We start from the raw sequence: 16,916 nt of genomic DNA on the forward strand, positions 1-16,916 counted from the left end.
ACCTGGATTTGCAGTGGCGTGCGACCATCCTGTATTCACTGCCACTGTTGACCAGAAGAGCTGTAGCTCAAGCAAGCTACCATGGAACAGAGAACATGGTCATCATAACTTGTGAAAGCCATGCTGCATGAGGCCAAGAGATGGTGCTCATATGGTACAGCCTTTTGCCTAGTCTGGATGTGAAAGAGATTAGGGTTTGGCCATTCACGGCCGAGATGAAGATAAAGGAGGCCATAAGAGAAAAGAAACCATATCCGCTCCGTGGATGGTGCATGACAGAAGGAAACGCAACAGCAGCATGCACAATAACAGCGAAGGTCCATTGGTGGGGCTGAGCCACGCCGTGTGCTTTTTGCCCACTCACGCCCATATGCTTGAGGTCGATCGATCCACACGCGCTCGGGTCCCCCGCTCAAGTGGAAAGAAGAGCGCTGCTGTCGTCCTACACATTGGACCTATACAGTGGAAGTTTTGTCCCCATATTCTTTCTTCTCTTTTTCTTTTTCTTCTTCTTTTTATCAACCTAAGATGGATTATATATTTAAAGGAGAACAGGACTCGGATACTTTAATGTGTTGTGTCGTAACCTCTTACATCTATAAGACTAAGGTCATCGAAAACACTAATTTATTATGGTTATCTTAGTTGATAGGGGCTATACTAATCATTATGGTATTAAGATTTATCGTATTAAGGTTGAGATTGAGTTACTATTGGATACTTTAGATGGGTCCTTTTTTTTTTTTTTCTTTTATAAGGGATGGAATCATAGCTAGATTCTGACTTGGAGAGTTTTAATGTAGTTACGGCCCTTTAGAACTTAGAGTTGACTTGAATCTAATTTTTGAACTTCAAATTAGCCTTTGTCTTAGTATAGTTTAATCAAGATCAAATTGGAGTCAGAACTCTAGTTTGGCTAAATTAGAGTTTGGTTCAAATTTTGCTTGATCATCCCTAATTATGGATCCTATAATTAAGTGATCTATGTCTTGTTGAATCTTACTTTGGGACTTGTTCTCTCTACACTTGTAGGTTAGATGTTTCGCTTTAGTTGATCGATATGGTTAGCATCGTTGTGCTCAACTATGTCATCTATGTATGTCATTTTGATGAGGTTCGCGTTGTTGCTGATCTTCATCGACTCGAGGGCATTTTTTATCTTCTCGAGGTTTTGAGATTGTTATTGTCCCTTTTGGTTTCTCCTCCTCTTTCATTATGTTAAAAGAAGGTTTTGGTTCTTTGTATATTGAATCAGATCCATGAGCTTCGACAAGCATTCATCATCTTTTTTACTTAGCCGATGAATGTTTAGTGTTTCATCAAATCTATTATATCTTGGGTGATGAAGAACTTTCATCTATACGCCAAGCTTTTTAACCAAGCTAATCAAGATGAAGTTCTTTTGGCACTTGGTATCCAAAATCACACCAATAATTTCTTTCTTTATTTGGATCTTTGTGATGAAGAGCTCTTCTTAAATCTTTTGACCAAGACTTCAATTTGAGCTTATAACTTTTAGTTTAGCCATCATCTATAGACTTAGGTGTGAGATTGGTGAAAGTTTAATGAAGCTATCATCCACAGTCGTGGCCATAATTCACCAACTTTGATTATTTTCTAATAACTTCATTGGGAAGAGTTCTAGATGAACCTTCTAATTTTTTTTCTAGAGTGAATGATAATTTTATAATGATCATAAAATATTATTTTTTTAAAAAAGAAGATGAAGTATTAACTGAAATTCTTTTGGGCTTTTGAGTAGCTCCTCTTAGTCATTTTCAAGGGTTTCTCATTACAAGTATAATTCTTTCTCTCAATTATCACCACTATGTTACTAGTGATCGAAATATTATATACTTTGAAGAGACTCAATCGTGTATAAATTTATGTATTTCATCATCATCGTCGAGTGATTTTCGAGAGAAATTCCGAGCATCGTTATTTATTATTGAAACTTAGTGGTGTACTCTTGCATAGATTGATCCCTTCCTTAGTGTAAGTAGTGTCACTTTCTTTATACATGCTTAAGATACTCTATATGGTTGAATTCTTCTTATATGATATTTTAAAATCGTGTTCACGATGTCTTCATCACCATTAGTGCTAGTCATAGGTGCCCTACAAGTCAATCACTTGAGTGATGACACGTGTGACTTGACACATAGTCTTTTTGCTTATTATATTTTGACATTTAGAACTTTATATTATATATATATATATATATATATATATATATATATATATATATATATATATATATATATATATATATATATATATATATATATATATATATATATTGTGATGTCCTTGGATCTGTGCAATGGGAATCGGATCGTGATGAGATTACGATAATGAGACTGATTTACCTTTAAACACAGATCATAAATAATCCCGGTCATAAATTACTCGAGAGGGATGCAGTTGGTCTCATAGTTGCTCGTGTGGGAACACTAGGGATACATTACAAGTGCTCATTGGAGAATGAGTTCATTGATTGATTCGCTTACAGAATACTGAATAGTTGATGATACTTTATTGTCAAACAACGATTCCGTAGTCCTAGTGGTGTATCTAGTCCTTAGACTTGAGACACCAAGGATATCTTGTATGAGTGCTCTACTCTTTGATACCAAACTTATATGTTTGGATGTTCTGGATCTAGCATAGACGACCATCGGGCGTGGTAGCCAACCATACGAGGACTATTAAGTATCGATAGATGATCATCCACTCTTGGTGTCATGAGAGGAATGTCTCATGTGTTCTTGCTCAGACAAATCCCTAGCTAGGGTCATTCGGATTGAGAGAGAAAGAGTTCTATAGGAGAATCCGATTAGAACGAGACTCGAGTAGAAACTGTATGGGTCTGATAGCACCATACCCAATATACAGTCTCAGGGATATTAGATGGATGAGGGACTATAGGTACATGATAACTGAAGACAAATATATCCAATGGATTGGATTCTCCTATATCGTTTGGGGATTGTAGCATAGTGGCATAGTACATCCACAGTCGATGAGTCAAGTGAATTATTATGAAGATAATAATTCACTGAGCCAAAAGGAGTTCTGACAGGTATAACCCACAACTAGCTCGATATTGAGCCTAGAGGGTCACATACATATGGTAGGCATTGCAATGAGTAGAGGTTCTGATGTGAGATATCTGTTGGAGCCCCTATCTTATTAAATATCCAATAAGCCCCCGAATTATTGGATCATATGGATGAGATCTAATAAGAGCTCATGTAAGATTCTTGGATAGAGATCCACTAATCTAAGAGGCTTAAGTAGTTGGATGAAGATCCAATACTCAATAGGGTAGGATCCATTAGGGTTTAGTTGACAGGGGACCTCTATAAATAGGAGGAAATTAGTAGTTTATAGGCTAGAGCCTTTTGCTTGCCTCTCATATTCTCCTCCCCTCTCCACCTCAAAGCACACGAAGTTTTGAGGAGCATCGTCGCAACCCTGCTGTGTGCATTACCACTAGAGAGGAGGATGCTTGACCTTCTTCACCCTTTCATAGAAATTTGTAGGGATTCAGAGATATACGATCTCCCTAGGTAACACAATCTATCTCATACATGGTTTCTTGTTTTGTGAATTTTTGCACATCAATCTTCGCACGACGACGAATATATCTTTCAGAATTGAGGATTTTGTTTTATGTTCTTCTGTTACGCATGTGATGTCACCCCCAAGATATCCTAATAGTTAGTCCAAAGATAGACTTTCCACCATACATATATATGCCCATTCAACTTGAGTAGTATAAGCATCACTATATCCTCACAATTGTAATCATATAGAACAAAATAAATTTTAAATTGATTTATCAATGAGTCTAATGCTTTAGTGTTGATCAAGCCATTTATGTCCATGCGAGCCTAAACTTGAAAAGGTCAAGTTCTTGCTATGATATTATGCTTGATAACATCTTCTTCGCGGTTACATCTATCAAATAAAGATGATTCTCCCTCCTTATCTATGATATTCTTTACTCGATTATCCCTTTTTGGTGGGTTGGCTTGGGTTTGCATCCAACCCATCACAATCTTCATCTATTTGATTAATCATCTCATCGGTAATTCTTTCGTCAATTGAGTACAACTCTAACTCTTGAAACTCTTCTCTAGAGGTTTTTATCCTTGCTTAGTGGGAACCATCAATAGGCAAGAGAATGTTACTTTGATATCATATACCACCTGATCCATATAAGATTTGGGTTCAATGATTCGTCGATTTAATACCGCTTCTTGAATAAAAGTTTTAATAAAATAATTTCACTTTTGTTGGAATAAATATAATTTAGAAAAGAGAATTAATTTACTCTTACTTATAATAAATTAAAATGTATAAATTAAGAAATTAAATCAAAGAGTTTTTGAACAACGATTGCTCAAAAGTTCTCGCACAATAAGCATATATCAATCGTGATAAAACATTTGTTGTTTATATTCCCTTTTTTTTTCCTTTCTTACCAATCCAATAATACTCTAATAGGGTCTAGGGATTGATTAATTTCTATTACTTAAAAGTGTGTTTTGAGAAGAAATTCAAAACTGATGAAATAACGGATAAATATAAAACAAAACTAGTAGTTAAAGATTTTACTTAAAAAAAGGAGAGTAGATTATTTTAAAACGTTTTCTCCCATAACTAAATTTAAATCTATCAAAATAATGTGTGCTATTGCATCTATATACAATCTTCAAGTATATCAAATGGGTGTAAAGATTGTATTTTTATATGGTGATAGAGAAATTTACATAAATCAACCTAAAGGTTATATTGTTTTAAAGGTCATGAGCATAAAGTATGTGAATTGAACAGATCATTACATGAGCTTAAATAAGTACCTAGACAATAGTATAAGAAAATTAAAATTTTTGATCTTAAAAATAGTAAAATAGAAAGTTGTGTGTTTGCTAAAGTCACTATAGAAATAAAATTCTAGATCTATTAGTGGTTCCTTATTCATTTTTAGTTGGTCATCCAAGAAATAAAATTATATTATTTATATTTTATGAAATTAAATTATATTACAATATAAAATATTCTTAAAAAGTATTCCTTTTATAAATCCATCTGATAAATCTATAACACTATATTGTAACAATCAAGTTGTAATTTATAATAAAAATAAAATAAAAGAATAAAGATAACAGTAAATTTATTGCTACCATTACAACAAAAGTGAATTTACCTTTATAAATGTCTAATCCCACCATACAGATTATTAAGTTATAATTTTAAATTACTGTAAATCAAAGACTATAATTTTGAAGAACTGCAGCAAAAAGTAAGTATACGATCTGAACCTATTATCTTAAATTTAGAGGGAGATACGTTCTGAATCGTAGACCCTCCGACCGAGATTAAAAGGAAAACAATGCTGCAGGATAAATAATTGAGAAACTGATAGGGGAGGAGAAGGAACTCAGAGGACCAGCTTCAACGAATCGATCACCTACAGCAGCTTCTTGGTGTGGTATATCACCTTAAAGATGATACCGTAAACAGCAAACTTGGCCAAGTGGGAGTCAAGTCTTCTTTAGGCTTATATAGGGGGGGGGGGGAGGAGAAAGTAAGCAGAGCGTAGCGCTGCTGCCGACAGACAGGTGCAAAAAGAAGAGAGAGGTGTTGGTGAACAAATGTGTCGCGATTGATGAGTCAATATGGTCTAATCCACGAATCGATGTCGAGAGTCTTCTGTCGACTAAGCTGGATGTCGAGGTCGATCGGATTCTCGCAACGGGGTGTTGAACAACATCTCTCAGACCGGGTGCTGGTTGATGGCTCATCGTGGGGACATCGATCGACGACTTCCAAGGCTGGGATGCTCGCGGGTCGAGAGTGGCCGCTTTCTTGTAAAAATGGCTTTCGTCGGGTGGTTTCCGACTTTGGCCCCTCTGACGAGCATGTCAGTCGTGGGTTGAATTGTTTATTTTTTACCCCCCCTCATGATTAGATGCTGGCCAGAGGTTTTTATACTATTATACGAGGGTCGATTGCACACAGGTTCGATATGATTGTTGATCGCGACGTCAGACGACACCGCCCCGAGCTCTCAGGACGGGACATGAGATGTTGTTATGTACAGACGACAACTAAAGATTGATTTTTTCCTCTCCTAACTCATCCTTTTCTTGATTTCTGTGAATTAAATCAAACCAGATGAGATGAGATTGCGAGGTGTCGACAAGAGATGGGAACGGGGGAAACAGCTCTAAAATCACCATTGTATAAATTATACTCTGTCGCCAAACTAAATAACTAATAATTTATTAATTTGGCAATTTAGAAGGAAAAAAAAAATCATGTTGTACTTTAAATCAGAATAGAAAAAAGCTCTTAACTCGAGTTGAATTCTCTTAGAATATCTCTAAACATGAAGAAGAACATGACAGAGTGTTAAACAAAGACGGGTTTTTTTAACCTTTCTTTTTACCTTTTTTGACTAAGAGCTGAATCCATATACATGAAAACATAACTCCCAGTGGAGAGAATGAGGTTAATGCTGGTTGTTGAAACCCAATACCCAACAACAAGTAGCTTTCTCGAGTCCCTCAGATGCCTTTTCCTTAATTATGAGTCTGGTTTCAAACCTCACCTTTTTCATGGCAGACGACACCGATCGGTAGGTCATAAGTCGCTTCTAATGGCGATGGGTTCATTCTGGTTGATTGCTATGATGCCAATTATCAGTATCAAGTTCATCACTCGAACGTTTGCTTTCACTACAGCTTTGGCTGGAGAGAGAGAGAGAGAGAGAGAGAAAAAGTCATCCATGCACAGCGATGTGCTGAATTCAATTACAAAAGATGCTTTGTATCGACGCCAGAAGAAAGAGGAGAAACAACGTCGACCACCCAATCCGATTACATGATCAGCACAGTAGGAAGAACATGAGATTCAAAAGGAGGAAACGACATCTGCACGTGCACGGACGGCTGCCCCTGCACGTGCCACCCCTCGAAAAGTCTCCTTCTCCGTTCTCTGCTTTCTCTCACCCTGCGGTCCGCATCCGATCGCATCATTGAAGACTTTACGACGGACTTCGGTTCATCACAGCTCGAAAATTGGAGATATAAACGAGAAATCTCACAAGGCATATCGATCTTAATCACCTCCACTTGCGAGGTTGGTTTCCAAGGCATATAATCTATTGCAGCAGCGTCGACGAGTGTAACAATAACAATACCAATGCTAATGCTAATACATCCACGCTAATGCAAGCGCACGATCTCCTCCTCCGGACATCTTTCTTTTTTGTCGCGTGCGCAGATTCTCACCCGCGCCACAGCGGCGACCGCTCCTGCACCACCTTCGTCGCCGACGTCCAGTGCCGGAGAACCTTCATCGGGCTCGGAAAGTACCATCGCCGCCCTCCCTTCCCCTTTCCCTCCTCCTCGTCGCCGCAGCCTGCGGCCTGGGCTCGGCCCGCTGCCACCGACCTCGACCTGTACAGCTCCGACCCCGCCGAATCCTTCTTCCTCGCCGCCTTCGAGAATAGCAAGAACGGCGCCCACCCTTTGCCGCTACCCCGCGATCTCGGCGCCGCCGCTACGTCGTCCACGAGGGGTGCCGACACCGACGTCGACCGGAGTAGCGGAAACCCCACCGACTGGGACCTCCGGAACGATGGCTCGCTGTCGATGAGCCGCGACATGGGCCCCACCGCCCCCACACCCGTGCCGCGGCCCACCCCGCCGGGTCTGGCCAGCTCGGCGGAGGAGGGAGAGGAGGATGAGGCCGAGGAGGAGGGGGAGGGGAAGCAGCCGCAGGGTCGGACGCTGGCGCAATCGGGGCAGAGACGGAGGAGGCGATCGCGGAGGCAAGCGGGGCAGACGCCGTAGTGGGGCTGCAGCGGGTGTTTCCAGCACTTCCATCCGGCTTCCTCCTCTACCACCTTCTCCTCCTCCTCGTTCCTCCACCACGGAACCGCTGACTCAGTCGTAGATCTCTGATCGGCTCCCATCCTCCGCTCTTCCTTCGCTTCTCTCTCGTTTCGCAGTTTTTGGAGACGGCGAAGCTTTCGGTGGCTTGTCAATTTTTATTAATAGGGGAGGCAGCGCCGCGTAGTCATGCCATCGCCTTTCGATTATTTACGACGACGCCACACACCTTTATCATGGGCCGTTCGTTTCGCTGGGGCGCCATGAGCAGTCGATCTCTGGCGCCACGTAGCACACAGCCAGTGGCCACGCGGTGGACTCGCACATTCAAGCCGTGGGTTTAGACTCCACCACGCGACCCCAACTCGGTCTCTGCTGCATCAGCTTACGTCGACGACGGCCTTGATGAACAGAGAGCATCGTCATGCTCGTAGCTTACATGACAAGCACTTTTAAGACTGGATCGAGCACACCTACGGTCGGTGGTATTCATGTCATACTCGGGTGTTTAGAATCAAATCGATACGAATTACCAAGGGCGATTCATACGCGATCTGCACGGTAAGCTAACCAGTGCAATTTTATTTATATCCAGATCAATATCTGCAACTTTGTCTTGGAGGAGAAGGGTGTTCGGGCCACCTGCATTTATTGACTCCGCTTTTCCTCGGAATTAAATGGGGCGGGCGGCTTCACCAACCCCTTCGTTTGTGGTGTATTGATGCATCGCGAAAGTGACATCGCCCTCATCCCAGTCTCGTTTCTTCTACGCATATGGGAGGCTCAACATCGACAACAGCTACATACAAACGGCATCTTTCTCAAAGCTATTTAGAGCTTAAACTAATCTTTAAGCTTTTCTACGGTCGCCCTTGCCCGGTGGGAATTAGAAGACTTTGTCCACTCCCACGTTAATACGATTTAGTATGATCCAACCAAGTCCGAGGACAGCGTCTTCAGTTTCAACTTATGCCCAAAGCTTGACAGAGCTCGAGTCAACCACACGTATGAACAAGCCCCAACGTCGCTTTGTCTTAAAGACACTGCAACTTGTTTGAATAAGTAAAAGTCATCATTTAATCTTCCTTCTTTTACCTAGTCAAAGATCTGCTTACGAAAACATTTCGAAACATAAAAAAGTTTTGGTCAAACATAAACAATGTTTATTGTTTCTTATGAAATGATTAGTTTCGAACATCAAAGAATGCTGTCGATTGGCTGTCGTCGTGGTTTCCTGTTCGTAATCAAACCGATCCAATCTGCTGCCGCGATCCTTGACTGCTACTTCTACATCAAAATGGAGCCCAGACGGCCATATGACAAGAACATGCATGATTATATCTAATCTTTGCAGGATATAATCTGTGCTGCTTTATGCTTTTAGTTTTGGGCAGGTGAGGTGAAAGGAGGCGACCAAGGTTTGGTAGTGCACATGGATAGCATATGATGCAATGGTCCAGCGATCTTTAGGACTAACCAACAACAGGGATGTAGCAGCATATGATCATGATCATTTCCATATCCAAACTTTTAATAGGAACGGCTGCTGATAACATGATCTCGCTTTGACCAGACGAAGATTTACTCACAGTTTGATTCGTTATCGTGATCTTCTTCGAGTATTTTTCCTTTTTCCTCCAAGATTTTGGCATGTCGTCTGTAAGGCAATCGAGAGCGATCCCCGACTTCCGTGCTTCTGTGACCTGTATCCCTGCTCGATCAGTACCGTGTTCGATCATGGCCATGGAGTTCCATCTTAGTTTCTGGGTACAGCGATGGCCACTCAGAAGAAACCGCGGTTCGACGTGTCGTGAGCTCTGCTTTTGGTGTGTGTGTGTGTGTGCTTCTTCCGATCCAATGCAGCGGCGAAAGGATGAAAGGGAAGATTTTGATGTGATAGGCGTCGAACATGACACGATATAGATGATCAGGCTCTCAGATTTAATCGTCAGATCGAGGAGCCTTTGTTTGTTCGTACAGCAGTGGAGAGGCTTGGCTACTTTAGTGCTTCGGAAGAAGGAGAGGAGGATCCGTGCGAGCTGTGACGTGAGGTGATAGCTGCAGGATTGAAGCAGCTCGTTACCCATCACCGGGCGAGAGATCATGTCGACAACAAGAGAGGTATGAGGTGATGGCTCCGCGACGACTGATGAGTTCTGACATGCGTGCGTATGTAGTGAAACTATCGCACGATCACTATTCGATGCAGTGGTAGGTACGCAGGCAGGTAGATGGATGAGACATACGCATTTAGAGAAAGACGTAATCCATCAAAAGCTGGGTCATTCATCCTTCACTAGCTGGAGCTGTAGGTGCCAACGTAGGTGCGGAGGCAGAGCCCATTCATGGTGCCATATCTACCTGTTGGGTCGTGACTTGGCATCTCCCGAGTCCAAGAGTAATCGACTGAGCCCATAATAATATTGTTGGCCCATCAGTCTGCATCACATTTTCCAAGGGCAAAGCAGGAGATATTATTATTATCATTATCATTATCATTGCAGCTGCTGGAATATTATTGTTTGCAATCAATGCTACAGGAAGCAACAACAGCGGTAGCAGCAACAAAGTCCCAAATATCCCGCACATTTCGGCCTTACACGGGAAACAAGGGATGCCATTCAGTAGCTTTGCAGCCACAACAATGCACGCGTGTCGTCTCCATGTGGTTTCTTCGATCTCAAACATTTGACTCCGCAGCAGGCTTTGAAGGTTTTACACGACAGCGGCAGCAAGCCAAACTAAGAGAGCATTGATTGTACTCTCGGTTGATCCATTTTTTATACTCTAATAATCTATAGAGTTCTTCTTGTAAGTATATAATTTAGTTAATATATTCTTTTACAAAATAATTGAAGTTATTCTTTCATATCAGACCGGTAGTAATCGCTTTCAGAGAAGCTATCTAGATTCAATTAAAGAACACAATCATAGCTCAATCAATCAAGTGTCCGCAGGTCCCACATTGCGGGGTGTAGGACCCAGTGTTAAATGGAATTTTTAATGGCAGATGGGAGAAACACTCCATTAACGAAAGATTCCAATTCCTCAGTGCTGAACTGGCCCCCATCATGGACTTTGACCCTCAAAAATAAGAGAGCGTGTGGAACGAGTCGCAGCTAATTGGCCTGTGAAATGAACTCGAGCCCGATGGCATTGTTGTGATTGGGTCGAAGAGGAACGGGCACAGAAGCAGCAAACATGAAGCCATGAAAGCACGGGAAATAACGTAGAGAAAGAGCAGGGAGACAGAGACATGCATCAGGAATAAACAAGTGGGTGTGGGATGATGATGGGGGGAGATGAAAAGCTAAAAAAAGTTACTTGCAATTAACGCTTCTTACAAGTCTTGTGAGAGGATAAGAGCGACTCCACTCTCTGCTCCTTCCCACACCCCCATTCTCTCTCCAAGTCAACAATGGCTCCTTCTGGCGAATGCTTCTGCTTTCTTCCTCTCTCTTTCTCTCTCCTTTGAAATCTTTCCTCTCCTCTTTCTGTCAGCTGTCTGATTCCGGCAACTTCAAGTAAGCAGAGAAGAAAGGAGGGTTTTTGTCTAATGATCGAGAATCTCCATTCAGAGAGCTAAACATCAAGAACCGGCGAACCATGGTGATGTTTCTTTTCTCCTTCCTTGTTTGCGAAAAATGGTTATTGCTGCGTTCGAAAGCTGGCAGCGATTTGCTTTGGCGTGGGATTCTGATGATAGTGATACGGAATGGAACAGGGTGGAGGAGGGACGGTGGAGGAGGAGGGAGGCCGGTGGCCACCGTGGCTGCGGCCGCTTCTGTCGACGAACTTCTTCGTCCAATGCAAGTACCACGCTGATTCCCACAGGAACGAATGCAACATGTACTGTCTCGATTGCATGAGCGGCGCCCTCTGTTCCTTCTGTCTCGACCGCCACAGCGGCCACCACCCGATTCAGGTCCATTTCATCTTCTGCTTGTCTGCTTTCGGTGAGCCTTTCTTCCGATTGTACAAGAAGCCGACCTCCTTGTCCTACCGTGGAAATGGTTCCTTCGACGATCTCCTTGTTTCTTATCACCATAAACTTCTTATACAGAACTGCATCATCAGTGTCTTCCCTCGATTCTAGTCGCTCAACTCCCAACTTTTCCCGCCCTTTTTCTCTCCGTCTCGCAGAAACCAAGCGATCGATCGAATTCCTTGCGATGACGAGCTTGTTCTCTCCTGGTGTTGGTTGCAGATACGGAGGTCTTCCTACCACGACGTGATCAGAGTTTCCGAGATCCAGAAGGTGCTGGACCTCACCGGCGTGCAGACGTACATCATCAACAGCGCCCGCGTCGTCTTCCTCAACGAACGCCCCCAGCCGAGGCCGCGCAAGGGCGTCACCAACAACTGCGAGGTCTGCGGCCGGAGCCTGCTCGACTCCTTCCGCTTCTGCTCCCTCGGCTGCAAGGTTCCCACCTCCATGCCATTTGATTCAATCTCTGCGGCATCATCAATCATTCAACTGCCATGTCCGTTTCAGATGGCCGGCACCGCACCAGACAGCAAGAGGAAGAACAAAATCCTACACGAGGCCATCAAGATAAAGTCAACGACGGAGTCAGACACAGATGAGTCTTACACGAGCACCAGCCGTGGCAGCGAGAAGAGCAATGTGACACACAGCTTCACTCCGTCGACGCCCCCGCCGACCGCCGCCAGCCTCAGCAGCGCCAAGAGAAGGAAGGGCATCCCCCATAGGGCTCCCTTCGGAAGCCTGATACTGGAGTTCTAGTCGCTCACCTACTCTACCACGAGTTCCAACGGAGTAGTAGCACAATCACATAGTTACCGCGGCAGGAAAAAAGAGCAGAACAGGTGAAGGCATCTTTAAAGCAAGTGTTCGAGGCATTGTCGTTGTGGTGATAAATAACTGGTAGTTATTTCAGAGAGTTGTACAGTAAAAAGTATGTTGTTTGAAGGCTCTGGTAACTGTAAATATCGAAGGGAAGGGTTACGTGCGTGTCTAAAAACCACGGGCACTCCATATAGTAATAAAGAAGGTTTCTTTATTTACATATGTATTTTGTATATTTATTTATCTTTATCAACTGTTGAGGTGGCGCGAAGTGTCACACACGGGTATGGTCCGCCGGTGTGGACGTGGCATCGTACTGTTGGTGGATATGACGTGATCCGTTGTCGTTTGGGGCAAGGCGGGGTGCATCCTACCCGTCTCGGGCTTTCTGCGTCGATGCCAAGGCCCACATGTCGGTAAGTGGGACCGATGGCCTTCTATGCCGTTTAATCCTCGATGGACGGTGTGGATCGAGGTAAGAAAAGGATCAGGGTCGTTCTTTTTTTCTTTTATTGTCAGCGCCAGCCTTTCTTCGAAGGCGTGAAGCTTTTCGAGGAGAACTAATTGGCCGAGAAGAATCGATACTTCTCGGGACTCGATTCGTGGATGCCATCACGCACATCGTCTCCAGCATCTGTTTTCCTGTTTCGACACGCGTCCAGGCTCGTATCGCCAGATGATAGTTTTTCTGTTTCCCGGTCCCACGGCAAATTTATACCGCCCTGGCCTGATACCACGTGGCGGTTTGGTCGACATCGAGGTAAAAAACACCCACTCGTACACCCTGTCGCCGCCAGATGAGGCGGATTCTCGGTCCAAGAAAAGCTTTCGTGGGTCCCGAAGGGGCCCAGGCTGTCGACCCCAAGTCCCGAGGCCGGTGGATGAGGTGGGAAGAGATGAACGAGTAGGAACAACGTCACTCTCCTCAATAATGCCTGAGGAGGTTAACGTGCGCTATTTACTTTGGGATCGAAATCGCTCGTCTTCGTTCTCGGGAAACGGAAACGACGAGGAAAGGGCACGTTGCTCGGTATCTTTCACGGCACTCGTCGTCGCTGGCGGTGACAATGGAGAAAGACACGATACATCACACCACACTCCTAGTTGGGAAGAGGCTCATGAGTGGAGAGATGTGTAGCACTCACCTGCCACTTCCCGTTCCTTCTCCTTCCAAAGTCACAATCCTCTCGTACTGAACCATGCCACTTTGCATACTTCCATTACTCTCGTTTTAATCCCTTGTGCTGTGCATGCAGCTCAAAAAGCAGCAGCCACTAACACCACCGAGGGAGAAAAGGTTGAAAGGCCGGTTCCCCAGGACGCCTTACTTAACAGGGCATTTTTCATGTCTCATTTCCTTGCTAGCCCTCATCAATGTCACGAGAACAAGGCATCGTCATCGTCATCGTCACGGTGATCAGTCTCTTCTGTGGAGTTGTTGTCACAGCCCGCCATCTTAAACCTCTTCGGTCTAAATTCGCTCGAGGATTCGGTCGGGGATTAAGATGATAATAATTCTTTGGTTGGGACGTCAAACCTAAGTCGACGTGTTTAGTGTGAAAGGAACAAGAGCTCATTGTACTTGTCCATTAATCTTTATGGCCATGGTGTGGTCGGATAAAGGCGATGAGATCCCTTTCACGTAGGATGGCGGTCGACTCCGTTTGACATCATCCGAGCTAATAATCGAAGCAACTATATGTAAACATATATGACTCATCTACGTTGAACTTTATGCGTATACTTTATATTCATACGTTTCTTTTAGCCTGTTTGGAATTATTAGGACTGCTGTGTTAGTCAGAGACTTGCTGAACAAATAACATGTTGAATGTATAAGGAGAGTGAGAGAACTGTGACGATAGTGACAAAGCAAAGCATCTTTGTTCGACTTAAAATATCATCATTACAATTCAGACTGTATTACTCTATACAATAGATGGGGTTTATATCTTCCCGTGGATACATCAAATATGTCACGTTTAACATGAATATTTTTTTCCTTGAGATTTTTTAATCTTTTTTAATCCGATATTTGATTATCTTTTATTAATCCAACATTTAATATATCATATTTATTTTTTTTAATATCTAACATTTAATTTTTTTTTCTTGAATCTCGTTTGGCGCCTTCAATATGTTTCACTTCTTAATACAATAAAATTTTCATGGTGCATTTGACAAAAAGATACTTTTAATTTTAACACTAACTCCCTTTCAACTTATTTTCATCTAACATACTAACCTTCTTGTTAAAATACTTTTAAATTTAAGAGATTTTATGATTATATCTAACATACTAAACATGAAGTGGCTTTATTTTTTTATTCTTAATATATTTTTTTTTATAAAATAAAATCTTGTATCAATATGCTTGGATCTTTCTATTGAGGTAAAAGTAGGGTATTTAAATTTTGATTAAGAAAATAATAAAATTTAAAAAAAATCAGATGGTGCATATTCACTATGTAAAATCTCATCCCTATGTATAGAATTAATTAAGATTTTTATTCTAAGATTTAATCGATATTATCCATCTTCTAAGCATGATCATAGAGTGTCTTGATCCGCCTCTTTCAGCAAACTAAGTAATAATATAGAATAAAAACATATATTAAAATAATTAAAAAAAAATAAGAAACTTGTATTGATCTGAATTAGATTAATTAAGATTGTTTTAGGATTCTATATGGAGCCTAAAAGTGAACCAAATATTCCCATGAAAGTGTTTTATCCAAAGGACATACACTTTCATATGTAATCACTACAAAAAATATTAAAAATTAAATCCAACAATTCTTAAAAATCTTAAAATTTTAGAGATTACAATTAAAACAATTAATGAACAAAAAATTAACAAAATGGCTATGCCATACAGTCAAGTTCTTTATAAAGTTTTATTTTTTTAAAAAATAAAGTTTTATTACATTAAATGACATATGTGGCACTCACATATCTTATTAGGAATGTATGTAGGGTTACAACATGTGAGAAATATTGTTTTGAGTCTCTTTTATAATTAAACTCTTTATATACATTTGCATAAGAGTAATAAACATTCACCATAGGGATAGGAGTTAGAAGTTAAACTTTGTTCATACACTATCACACATTTTATTTTTTTAATTTTTAATATATCCTATAATCAATCAATTAGTTTGCTATTACTATATGTTAGGCTCCCAATATTGAAAGGCTCATTATAGGCTAGTTTATTCCCTCGATGATATTAGAATAATAGTTCTTTTATTTTTATAGTTTTATGAAGACAATCATGAAATATTATATAGTCATATTAATTTTTTTTAATTTTATAATTTATGAGAAGAATAAGCATTGATGATGCAGTTATGTAATTGGCACATATACTCAAATGTATACTAATAAAAGTATCAACAAATTCATATACATAAATATGATATGTGAACCCTCATATTTCAAATTCATATATAGAAATATGATATGTGAGGCCTCATATTTCTAAAGAAAATTAGCATGAAAGAATTAATAATTTACTCATGATGTTGCATATGCAATTTGACATCATCATAATTATCCTTGCAATTTCAACTGCATAATGTTTTTTATTATTTCACATGCCCATAATAATTTTTTCATGAATATTATAAAATATACTAAATAACATAAATATTACCATTAACAAAAATATCGAAGCCCCACAATTCAAAGGGTTATTGAGAAAACAGAAATCTTCAACTCTCTCTCTCTCTCTCTCTCTCTCTATATATATATATATATATATATATATATATATATATATATATATATATATATATATATATATATATATATATAGTGATCCTAATGTTGTGTTTCTATCCATATTAGTTTGTTGCTGTGTTTCTTTCTAATACATACAATTTGATCATTAGTTTCTAATACACACACACACACAAATATATATATATATATATATATATATATATATATATATATATATATATATATATATATATATATATAATCAACAAATAATAATACTTCAGTGCATGCATGGAACATACACTTTGCAAGAGATTGAGCAGTAGAAATTAAATTTAATTGTAACAGAAAATCAAGATCGGTACAATAGATATAAATAACACAATCACAAGCGATGAGGAGCAATTTGAGGTTTGAGAGTTTGCAATGTTAGAAATCTGACAACGATGAGTTTGAGCTAATTATTTAAGAAATAT

General features: G+C 40.7%; 2 protein-coding genes across 3 annotated transcripts; one reads left to right on the top strand and one right to left on the bottom strand.

Annotated features, from left to right (window-relative positions):
• Positions 1-7,125: 7,125 nt before the first annotated feature.
• LOC135652105 (uncharacterized) lies at positions 7,126-8,057 on the bottom strand. The gene has a single exon (XM_065172808.1). The coding sequence runs from the start codon at positions 7,988-7,990 to the stop codon at positions 7,301-7,303; it is 690 nt and encodes a 229-aa protein (XP_065028880.1). The 5' UTR covers positions 7,991-8,057; the 3' UTR covers positions 7,126-7,300.
• A 3,223-nt stretch (positions 8,058-11,280) lies between these two features.
• Positions 11,281-12,937, top strand: LOC135652112 (protein RGF1 INDUCIBLE TRANSCRIPTION FACTOR 1-like). 2 transcript variants are annotated; one of them, XM_065172825.1, is made up of 4 exons: positions 11,282-11,516; positions 11,632-11,832; positions 12,115-12,330; positions 12,403-12,937. In XM_065172825.1, the coding sequence occupies exons 1-4, from the start codon at positions 11,514-11,516 to the stop codon at positions 12,652-12,654; spliced, it is 672 nt and encodes a 223-aa protein (XP_065028897.1). In that variant the 5' UTR covers positions 11,282-11,513; the 3' UTR covers positions 12,655-12,937. The 2 variants fall into 2 exon arrangements, with proteins under 2 accessions (XP_065028887.1, XP_065028897.1); XM_065172815.1 differs by having other exon boundaries at positions 11,281-11,516; positions 12,115-12,937.
• Positions 12,938-16,916: the final 3,979 nt, after the last annotated feature.

Source organism: Musa acuminata, chromosome BXJ1-4 (genome assembly GCF_036884655.1).
Source record: "Musa acuminata AAA Group cultivar baxijiao chromosome BXJ1-4, Cavendish_Baxijiao_AAA, whole genome shotgun sequence".
NCBI lineage: Eukaryota > Viridiplantae > Streptophyta > Magnoliopsida > Zingiberales > Musaceae > Musa > Musa acuminata.

Bases quoted from the DNA above. Each gene is read 5' to 3' on its own strand.
- LOC135652105 (XM_065172808.1), bottom strand. From the start codon at position 7,990: ATGGGAGCCGATCAGAGATCTACGACTGAGTCAGCGGTTCCGTGGTGG.
- LOC135652112 (XM_065172815.1), top strand. The intron at 11,833-12,114 runs GTCCATTTCATC...TGTTGGTTGCAG, and splicing joins GCGGCCACCACCCGATTCAG to ATACGGAGGTCTTCCTACCA.